The sequence below is a fragment of the Chrysochloris asiatica genome, unplaced genomic scaffold (assembly GCF_000296735.1).
Source record: "Chrysochloris asiatica unplaced genomic scaffold, ChrAsi1.0 scaffold00368, whole genome shotgun sequence".
Classification (NCBI taxonomy): Eukaryota; Metazoa; Chordata; class Mammalia; order Afrosoricida; family Chrysochloridae; genus Chrysochloris; species Chrysochloris asiatica.
The window spans coordinates 1,267,789-1,278,987 of NW_006408886.1; the positions used below are offsets into that span (position 1 = coordinate 1,267,789).

Below are 11,199 nucleotides of genomic sequence, written 5' to 3' on the forward strand. Positions count from 1 at the left end.
CCTGTTGATTGTTTCTATAGTTTTTCTGTTTTCTATTTCATTTATTTGTGCTCTAATCTTTATTATTTCTTTTCTTTTGGTGGCTGTGGATTTCCTCTGTTGGTCTGTTTCTAATTGTTGTAGATGCTGTGTTAATATGTTAATTTTGGTTCTTTCTTATTTTTGGATGTGTGCCTTTATTGCAATACATTGTCCTCTCAGCATCGCTTTCGCTGTGTCCCAAAGATTTTGGTATGTTGTGTTTTCGTTCTCATTTGTTTCTAGGAACTTTGTGAATTCACATTTAACTACACACAGTCACTTTTCATCAGGCTGTTATTTAGTTTCCACGTATTTGACTTGATTTCCTTGGTCTTCCTATTTTTGATTTCTAATTTGATAGCATCGTGGTCTGAGTAGATGCTTTGTAGTATTGTGATATTTGTTAATTTATAGAGATTTGTTTTGTTGCCTAAAACATGGTCTATTTTGGAGAATGTTCCATGTGCACTGGAAAAGAATGTGTATTGTGCAGTTGTTGGGTTGAATGCTTTGTACATATCTATGAGGTCTAGTAGGCTGATTGTGTTTTTTCGTTTTTCTGTGTCTTTGTCAAGTTTCTTTCTGGTTGTTCTATCCATTTTTGAAAGCAGTGTATTAAAATCTCCCACTATTATTGTAGATTCATCTATTTCTTTCTTCAAATCTATTAGAGTTTGCTTTATATATTTTGGAGCTCTTTCATTGGTAGTATAGATATTTATTATGGTTATTGAATCTTGTTTAATTGTCCCTTTAATAATGATATAACATCCATCTTTATCTATTGTACTGGTTTTTGCCTTGAAGTTTTTTTGTTTTTGTTTTTGTTTTTGTTTTTTGTCAGAGATTAGTACTGCCACTCTTGTTTGTGTTTTATTGCAATTAGCTTGGTATATTTTTTTTCCATCCTTTGACTTTTATTCTGTTTTTTTCTCTGTGTGTGAGAAGTTTCTCTAGCAGACATCATATGGAAGAATCTTGTTTTCTTATCCATTCTGCCACTGTCTTTCTCTTAAGTGGTTCATTTAATCCATTTACATTCAGTGTAATTATTGATAGGTATTGATTAATTGCTGCCATTATGTTTGTTTTTTGTGTGGCGTTGATTCTTTCATTGTTCTGTGTGCCTTCCTTTGTTGAATTCATGTTTCTTGTCTTCTTTCTTGTGAGTTTTAATGTTTCCATGTTCTTCTTGGATTTTCATTTTCTTGGTATGTTGTGAAGTGTTAATTTTCTTTGAGGTTGCCTTACAGTCCATTAATTTTTCTGTCCATTTATTGCAGTCTATTTTATCCTGTAATCGACCTGACCTCTCACCATCTGGATCTCTGTTCCTACAAATTTACCTTCTTTTACATTGTACTTGTTTTGATCATAGATGGACCTCCCAGATTCTCTGAGTTTATTCTTATAGTTTTGTTCTGGTCTCTACTCTTCCTTCTGTCAATTTATTTCTGGGAGGTAATGCCACGTATGTCAGTCTCCAGTTGTTATCTGTTATTATTGGTTCTCAGTCCACAGAACTCATTTTAGGATGTTTTGTAGTGCAGGGTTGGCTTTTGCAATATCCCTTAGCTTCTGTTTATCTTGGAATGTTTTGATTACACCGTCATATTTGATTGATATCTTTGCTGGATAATGATTCTTGGTTGGCAGTTTATTTCTTTCAGAGTTTAAATATGCCTACCCATTGCCTTCTTGCTTTCATGGTTTCTGCTGAGAGATCCGAGCTTAATCTGAGTTGCTTGCCTTTGTATGTAGCACTTTCTGTTTTCCCTAGGTGCTTTCAGGCGTGTTTCCTTATTTGGTTTTGGAGAGCTTGATTATGATATGTCGCAGTGATTTTCTTTTGGAGTCTATCCTTCCTGGGGTTCGTTGAGCTTCTTGAATGTTTATCTTTTCACTTTTCAGGATATTAGAGAATTTTTCTTCCAGCAGTTCTTCAACTATTTCTTCTGTGGACTTGTGTGAATCTTCTTGTTCTGCAATGCCCATAATTCTTAAGTTATTGCTCTTCATGTTGTCAAACATGAATCTTAGGCCTTCTTCAGATTTCTTTATCCTTTTTTGTCTTTGCTTTTCTATCTTAGTGGTATTGAGGAGATTTGTTTTCCAGCTCACTGGTTTTGCCTTCCACCTCGTATATTCTGCTACTTTGCCTTTTCAGAGTATTGTCTATTTCTGATATTCTGTTATTGATCGTTTAGACCTCTTTCTGTACGTTTTGAATTGTTTCCAGTGCTGTATCTATCTTATTTGATTGTTCCTGTAGTGCTTTCCTGGCTTCTGCCTTATTTTTCTCAACTTCATTGTAAAGTGTTTTGAAACATTTTATAATCATTTTTATGAATCCCTTCTCAGGCATTTCCAAGGCCTGCCCTCCTTCCAGAATGGAGTCCAAGTCTACCTCTAGGTCATTTGTCTCAGACATTTTATCTTGTTTCTGGACATGTGCTGATATGGTCATCTGCTTTTGCTTCTTGTACATGTTTAGTGTTTATCTGTGGACTTAATAGAGAATGTGGTTTGGTATTTTTTATGCTTTCTGATTGCTTCCAGGAAGATGCAATCAGGATGTGGGCTTCCCTTTTCACTCTTCTTATTCCTTAACTCAGAGTGACTTTCACAGGTGTTATCTGTTTCCCTGTTATATGGTCGTTGGTATTGGTTGTTGCCTAGGTTTTTATAGAGAGTGTGATTGTAGCTTGGGTATATAGCAGCAGTTTCTGGCCCTTCTTGTGTAATATAGTGAGAGAAAGAGTCCCCCAAAAGTAGAGGGGGGAGCATAACACAGCAAAACAGCAACAGGGGGAAAAACAAGGGAAAACAACAACAACCAAAAAAAAAACTTGACTGAGTACTGCAGTCTATAGTCACAGAAATGGGAGAAGATGGAAAGAAGAAGAAGAAGAAAAAAAAAACCCTGTAGCTTATATGAGTATGACTTTAATGTACTCTCTTCAGCTTCTTGCTTTCAAACTGCCTGAGAGATTTCAAGGTGCCAGTGTTGGTTTGTTATGCTGTACCTCAGGCTTTAATTTAATTTTTGGCCAGTTTTGTTTTTAAACTCTCTCTCCCTCTCTACAGCCCTATCCTGACCTTTCCTGTATTCAACAACCACCACAACAAAAAACACATTAAGGGCTGCTCTTGGGCTGAGTATCTGTGCACATGCATGGTAGAAGAACCCACCAATGGTGAGCTTGGGGGTGTCCTTTTGCTCAGGCTTCCCCTCTAGTCACCAGAATGGAGGTGCACAAACAGTGGGTGCACCAATGACCAGATACCAAAAAAAAAAGAAAGAAAATCAGAACAAAGCAAAACTGACAAAATGTATTGTCCACCTTTGCTCCATGATTCCCGCGGTGTTTTTCCATGGTGTGTCTACTCTTCTGCTTGGTCTTGCCGTTTGGTCTTGCTTAAAATGTTTGCTCCGGGCCTCTGAGCCCAGCAGATTCAAAACTACGCTATTTCTTACTTCAGCTTCAAATTCTACTAACTATAAGCCTTCAAACTTTTAAAATATTCCTATTTCTGTGATTCCGAGTTTTGTAGCTGTGTCCTGGATCTGCCTTACCTTGTATTCTGTGGTATGACGGACTGCTTGGCTGTCTTTTTGAATCTTGGTTTCTCTTGCCTACTATTGTAAAATAGACACTTGAGGGGGGAGAGAGAGGAATAGCCTGAAAATCCCCATAGAAAGCTTGTAAATCCATCTTCAGCCTATAACTAATTGGAATACCTAAAATGGGGCTACAATGTGCCCAGTGAAGGATGCTTTCTGCGGAGCCTTTACATTGTATAAGACCATAGGTGGAATTGTGATCCCCATCTAGAATCTTCTGGGATTTTCAATTTACACTTGAAAGGATAAGCAGACCATCCTGGAGCAGCTAGAAGAATAGAAGATATTTCTGGAAAGAAGGACCAGTAGGAAAACTAAAAAACAGTAACTGCAATCTGATTGACTAGTACAAGAACAAGCAAGGAGCCATCAAGGTAACGGGTCAGGTCCCCTCAGGGCAAACCCCCGATCAAGACTGAGAATCAAGGATAATATGCGAGCAGGCATGTGGTCTTGCTGGTGACCACATTCATCACTGATAACGGAAAGTGGGGGAAAAACAGCAATGAAGTTGTAAGCTAAGTCTGACCACATTCAATAGGCTCCTGTGAACCCAGGTTGAGACATAGTTGACCAGCAGTTTGGCAAGATCTGGGGTCTCCTGGGCCCAAAGACAGGGATATGGCCACAGAGGGATAGAGCAGAGAGTGAAGCATCCAGATGATATGAAGTGACGGGAGATGCACAAGAACACCCATACTTGCAGATAGTACTCACTTGACCTGGCTTCAATGGCTGGATGGTCAGAACTCGACTAGAAGAACAAAAAAGAGGAAAAAAGAGTAATCCACTACAATTTGATGAACTTGACCTATGCTTATAGATTTAGTAGCTAAAGGAGGGAACAAATCTTCACAGCGAGGATTATTCCCACCCTCTCGATACACAGGGTTGACAAATATGAGCAACTTAGACTTTGGCTACCCAAAATGAGGGAGCTCCAAAGGCAAGAAGTGACTGGCTCACAAGCTTTCTAGAGGGAGCCTAGTTCCAGAGGGTGTGGGTGAAGGTAGAAACCACTAAGTGGTTTTTAACCTGTCTGGACAGGGCTGATGAAGAGAGATGGGCATAAGACTCTTGTGGTTCAATAGTGAATAATTGCTATCAGGACTGACTGTGAGTGTTGGAATTTTAAAGGAAGATGGTTTGTAACAAAAGGAGGGGAATGGTTGATTTTGAAGTCCAGTGGCAGAAGTCCCTGGGACCATCAAGGGAGAAGAGTGCGAGACCCTATCCAGAGAAGCAGTGATGCTGGAAATGGAGGCAGAGAGGTTGAGAGATGGAGGGACTGGGGAGTCTGGACTCAGGGAGGGGGAGCATCTGTGTGTTGATGGCTGGTGCACAGGCTTGTGGGGTGTAACCTTTGGTTGTATGATGATGCATGAAGGGGATTGTAATCATTGCAATGAAACTACATATGATAGGATGACTATAAAGCTAATGTTCTCCCATATAAACTATCACTTAATTCATAATAAAAACTTTTTTAAAAAAGATGTTATGTGTTTCATTATCTCCTGAGAATTTTACAACCTTCCTTTTTTTTTTTTTAAGTTTTTTTTTTGTGTGGATTGAGTGAAAGTTTACAGGGCATATCATCAGTTTTACATTTAACAAATCATATACCTCATTTCATTACAATGATTATACTCCCCTTCATGTACCATCAGTTAACAGTATTTCTCTCCATCCACCTTACCTTTTAAAAAAAAAAAAAAAAACCCACTCAGGCATATATAATAATTTACATCTCCAAAGGGTACATTCTGCAAGTCTGCTCCTGGTCACCAGCTCTTAGTCCCTCTCCATGAATCTAGAGTCCTCAGCCATCTCCCGTTCTCCATGCCCCCATCTCTGCCTCCATCTCTGGTGCTGCTACTTCTCCGGATACAGTCCTGCATTCTTCTTGTGCGTTCCTCTCTTGATGGTCCTAGGGTCCTCTGTTTCTGGACTGTAAGATTAACCACTACCCTTTTTTTAATTAGAAAACTTATACCTTTATAATCTTGACAGTCGTGATTAGTCATGATAACAAGTATTCACTATTGAATCTTACAAATCTTATACCCATCTCTTTTCACCAAACCCATCTAGACAAGATGACAGCTATTCAGTGGGAACTCTTTTGTTTCCCCCATACTCTTAAACTAAACTCCCTCTTGAAACCTTGTAAGCCAGTCACTTTGTTCCTTTATTGCCCCCTCATTTTAGGTATCCATTGTCTAAGTTTCCCGTCCCTATCTACCCTGTGTACAGAGGGGATAGCATTGATACTTGATGTGAAGACTCTTTCCCTCTCTGTTGGTATTTAAAGTAACTACCGCTCTGAGTATAGGTCAGGTTCATCATGAAGATGTATCTTCTGTCACTGTAGCTGTTCCAGTCTGCTTGTCCTTTCTAGTGGGAATGTCCCACCTTATAAGGTTCTGGATGGGACACAGGATTCCACCTAAGGTTCTATACTCTGTAACAGCTTTGCATGAGGCCTATTTCACTGGGCAAGTTGTAGAACCCCTTTGAGGTATTACAGACAGTTATAGGCTTACAAGTTTTCTCTGATCATGTTTCCCAACATTTCTTTCTATCCCACTCAAGTGTCTATTTTACAATAGTAGGCAAGGGAAACTAATATTCATAAGGCAGTCAAGGATTTTAGTATTATTCATCCTCTTCAAGCTATACCTAGATCCCTGTATCCCAGAGCTCTGTTGTTCCAAGGTTGAGTATACATCACTATTTACCTCTGTCCCACTGAGCCATGCAAACCTGTCTCAGTGTTCCCCTATCTAGTTCTTCCGCCTCCTCCCCCCTTCTTGTATTGTCCTTCTCAACACACAAACTAAACCCCCCACCTCAACCCCATTGTGGTTATCTTATATTCCATTAGTTCTACCCTCCATTTAAGACAGTATTGTCTATTTCTGATATTCTATTATTAATCGTTTGAACCTCTTTCTGTAGGTTTTGAATTGTATCCAATGCTGTATCTATCTTATTTGATTGTTCCTGTAGCATTTTCCTGACTTCTTCCTTATTTTTCTCAACTCCATTATGTAGTGTTTTGATACATTTTATAATCATTTTTCTGAATTCCTTCTCAGGCATTTCCAAAGCCTGCCCATCTTCCAGTACTGCTTCCATTTCATTTGCCTCAGTCACTTTATCTCGTTTCTGGACATGTGCAGATATGGTCATCTACTTCTGTATTTTGGTCATATTCAGGGGTTATCTGTGGCCTTAATACTTAGATGGGTATGTATTTTAGTATTTTGTATGCTTCCTGATTGCCTCCTGGTAGATGCGATCAGGAAATGGGCTTCCTTTTTTACTCTTCTTCTTAAGAAATTTCAAGATGCCACTGTTGGTCGTTGTGACATAACTTAAGATTTCATTTTCTGCCTATTTCCTTTTTTGTCTGTTTGTCCCAGTCCACAATCCCCATTCAGGCCTTTTTTCTAGTTATAAACAGTTCAGGGCTGGCTGTAGCCATTTGGTTTTAAGTGGAAACTGTCTTTTTAAATTTTGATGATATCTGTGTGCATACATAGTAGAACCCTCCGAGGGTGGGGCTGGGATATTCACTAGCTCAGGCACCCAGAATGGAGGTACACAGACAGCAAGGGACCAATGAACAGATACCAAAAGAAAAGAAGGTCCACACCTTTATTTCCATGGCTCTGTCAGGCATTCCTGGCCTCTCCGATCCTTCCCCTGCTTGGCCCCACATAAGATAGTGGGTCCTGGTGCAGATGAGCATCCCAAACCAGAAAGCAATGGATTTCTTGCTTCTGCCACCATCTCCCCCAGCTGTAAGCCTTCCAGTCTTCTAAATTTTCCTTTATATGTGGTTCAGAGTTCTGGCACCATCCCCTGAGCCTGCTTGGTACTGTATTCTGTGTTATTGCTGGCAGAGCTCCTCACTGCACTTCCACCCGATCCGCCATCCTGTTTGTTCTCACAACCTTCCTTTTTAATGGTAAAAAAAAAAAAAAAGTTTTTTTTTTTTCAATTGCCAGTCTTTATCCCTGAATTTATAAAATTAAGTCAGGAATTATAATATTCTCCTGGTTACTTTACTTGTTGGTTTCATATCATCATAGTTTGTGTCATTCTAAAGCTAAAATCAGAACATTCCTACATACCAGCTGCCCTTTTCACTCTTAAGTATTGTATAGCTTTTTAACATCTAAGATTATATTCTTTCCTGCATTCTGGGGAGTATTATCTTAGAACAATTAAAGCTCAGTGTATTGGGTACAGGTTTTCTGAATGTGTCCTTTGCTTTTTTTCCCCTAATGCTTCAGTTGGACTAACAGAAAATCCAGGGTGTTTTCTTTGTGTGACATGACTCTCTATCAGCCCTTGTTACTCTTAGAAGTTCTTTGAGAGTAAGAGGTTTGGAATTCCTGCTGGGATATAAAGTTAACTTATTTGAAATGTGAATCTTTGTGATCATTGTATGGATTAACTTGTACTATGGGATTGTTTTCACTTTGTCAGGGCATCTTTTATGACTAAAACTGTGCCTTGTGGAAATGAACTTCATAAATTCCTCATCTGGGACACTGCTGGCCAGGAACGGGTAAGTACTTGCTGATATAGGCTTTTTAAAGGAAATATATAGTTCGGTTTCAGAAGGTGTTAGCCAAGCTTATTTCAAGTGACAGAAAACCAACTTGAGATAATGTAAGCCAAAAAGGAAATCTGAATCTTCAGCTATCTGAAAATCTAGTATGGCGCTGTGAGATCAGCACTGGACTGCAAACCACAAGGTCTAGCTACTCAGAAACCCTATACAGGGTCACTATGAATTGAAATTGACTCAGAGGCACTTTACAACAACAACCACCTATTTGAGGAAGGGCATAGTTCAGTTCTTTCAGGATATGTTGTCAAAAGCACTGTCTGTATTCCTATTTCTCTGCTTAATTACTTCTAAATTGGCTTCAATTTGAACAAACCTTCTCTCTCCTCCACATGTGGGTATTTCTATTACAGAAGCACTAGAAAACTAAGATAGCATCCTTAGTGTGCTATCTTAGTTTTCTAGTGCTTCTGTAATAGAATTACCCACATGTAGATGGCTTTAAAAACAGAAACTTATTCTCTCATAGTTTGATAGTTACTGATCATTGGAATGAAAGGGTTGAAAACAAAGAGAAAGGATCAGTAGTTGAAAAATATTATCTTGGTGATAGAAATTATCTTGGAGATAACATGTTACAATTTTGCAAGATCAATGACCCATTCATTTTAAATACCTTTTTTAAACAACATAAAAGACTATATACACATGGACCTCACAAGATGGAGTGCACAAGAATCAAATTGACTACATCTGTGGTAAGAGATGGTGGAAAGTCTCAATAGTATCAGTTAAAACAAGACTAGGGGCCAACTGTGGAACAGACCATCAGTTACTCATATGCAAGTTCAGGCTGAAGCTGAAGAAAATTAAAATAAGTCCACACAAGCCAAAATATTACCTTGAACATATCCCACCTGAATTTAGAGATCATTTCAACTCTTAAAAGGTCCAGTGTTTGCAAATTAAGGCATTTTAAAGAGCTTAAAAAAAAAGTAGGGAAAAATTTTTGGTTTATAAATACTAACCTCTTTAGAATGTCTCTATTTTGCTGCTAAATTGAAAGACATATTTTTCACATATGAAGTCACTGCCTGGAGCAACTTTTCAACTGGATCCATCAACCATTGGTGCTGACCCCTTTGGAAATGAAATAATACATTCAAAGAAAACAATATCTATTTAGAGGTTATACTTCTTGACACACTTATAATTGACTTGTTTTTGTTTGCTTGTTTAAACTTAGGTAGAGAGATTTCCTTGCTTCCCTTTTTGCTTTTGATCACCAAATAGTTGCTTTTCAGGTGCTTTTAATGAGCATGGGAGCGCCTACTCCACAATTATCAACTGCCTTGTTACTCAACATTTAAAATTTATGATAATAGTAAAAAATGTACTATCTGACTACTTTGCACATTAATGATTGATATCTAGCACTAACAAATGCTGAGGTGTGGGTTGGCAGTTATGTAATGATGTAATTTTGCAGTTATGTGATGATCTAGTCATATACTCCATTTTGTGATCTGATGTGTTCATTATCTTTTGCTGCATAATGCTGATTTTTGCATAACAACCTGGTCTTTGGAACCTAATATTGTTAAGTGAGGAATGGGTGTACATCAAATTTGCAAATAGCTGGTTTAGTATTAGTTGCACCAATACTACTGACTGGTGTTTCCTGAAGTTATTACTGTGTTTTGCATACTGTTCTGAGTGCCTTATGTATATTATACTCTTCTCAGCAACTACAAGATAGTGATCCTTACAGGCAGTCTCCAAGTTATGAACCTACTCCATATAGCCTGTTGCATTAAAAATTTGAGGTACATACAATGGTTCATAATAACAATCTTTGTGACACTTATCAAAGCATTATTACTGTCATTTTATGTTTAAAGAGAGTGCTGTGGTTCTATATGGTAAGTACTGGACTGCTAACCACAAGCTCTGATTTCTAGCCCACCAGCCACTCATCACAAGAAAGATGAGACTTTCTGCTTCCATGAAGATTTATAGCCTTGGAAACCCTGTTCAGGGTCACTATGATTCAGAACCAACTCAACAGCATTTAACAACAACAAATGTATAAATTCAACTTAAAGACAGATTTAGGAAAGAAACTTGTTCTTAATCCAGGGACTGCCTGTATTATATTATTTACAGTTGAGGCACAGAATGATAAGTAACTTTCTCAAGATTACACAGTTTATAAGGTCTAAGGTTTGAGATTTGAATTGAGTCTGGATCTTGAGTTCCATAGGTTTGTCATGTTTATCTATATGTTGTTGTTAACTGCTGCTATCCAGTTGGTTCTGACCCATAGCAACTCTGTGTAAGGTTTCTTAGGAGCAGCTGGTGGGCTTGAACTGTCCTGTTGTGGCACTTGACCACAAAGTTGACTTGAAACTCAAGGTTGGCAATTCAAACACATCAGCCACTATGGGTGGGATGGCTCTTAACAACAACAGTTTATCTATATAGGATCCTATTGAAAATATCTCATTACAATAGGAAATGCAATCCTTTTCTATGTGTGTGCCTTCAAATCATTGTTTCTGCTTTAAACACAATCACAATCCATAACATAGTAACGTTGTAGATGTCAATATCTTGGAAGAATTCTAGGCTTCATTATTTTGTTCTGATTCATCAACATTATTCTAAGAATCTAACATTGAAGAATTTTCTTATGCAATAATATAATCTTAATCTTTTCTTTCATGTTGCTTGACATAAGTGTTTATAGCTGACTGTCTTTCCTAACAGTCTGTCTGAATCTTGAGAGTTATACTTTTTAATTTTTGTTTTGAAATGAACCATAGTCACAAATTCCACAAAGGCTAAATAAGGGTTTTGTTATTAGAATAAAAACTCTTCTGGTAGCGTAGTGGTTACGAATCGGGCTGCGAACCTTAAGGTCAGCGGTTCGAAACTACCAGCTGCTCCGCGGGAGAAAGATGAGGCT

At 38.2% G+C, this 11,199-nt stretch overlaps 1 protein-coding gene across 1 annotated transcript in view; it reads left to right on the forward strand.

Moving 5' to 3' along the window:
* Positions 1-11,199, forward strand: part of RAB31 (RAB31, member RAS oncogene family) — a gene marked incomplete at its 5' end in the record, with an annotated part of 257,384 nt that overhangs the window by 84,467 nt on the left and 161,718 nt on the right. Inside the window, one exon of the mRNA XM_006876234.1 lies at positions 8,147-8,228. Coding sequence (XP_006876296.1) covers positions 8,147-8,228 — 82 coding nt within the window. The remainder of the gene's footprint in view (positions 1-8,146; positions 8,229-11,199) is intronic.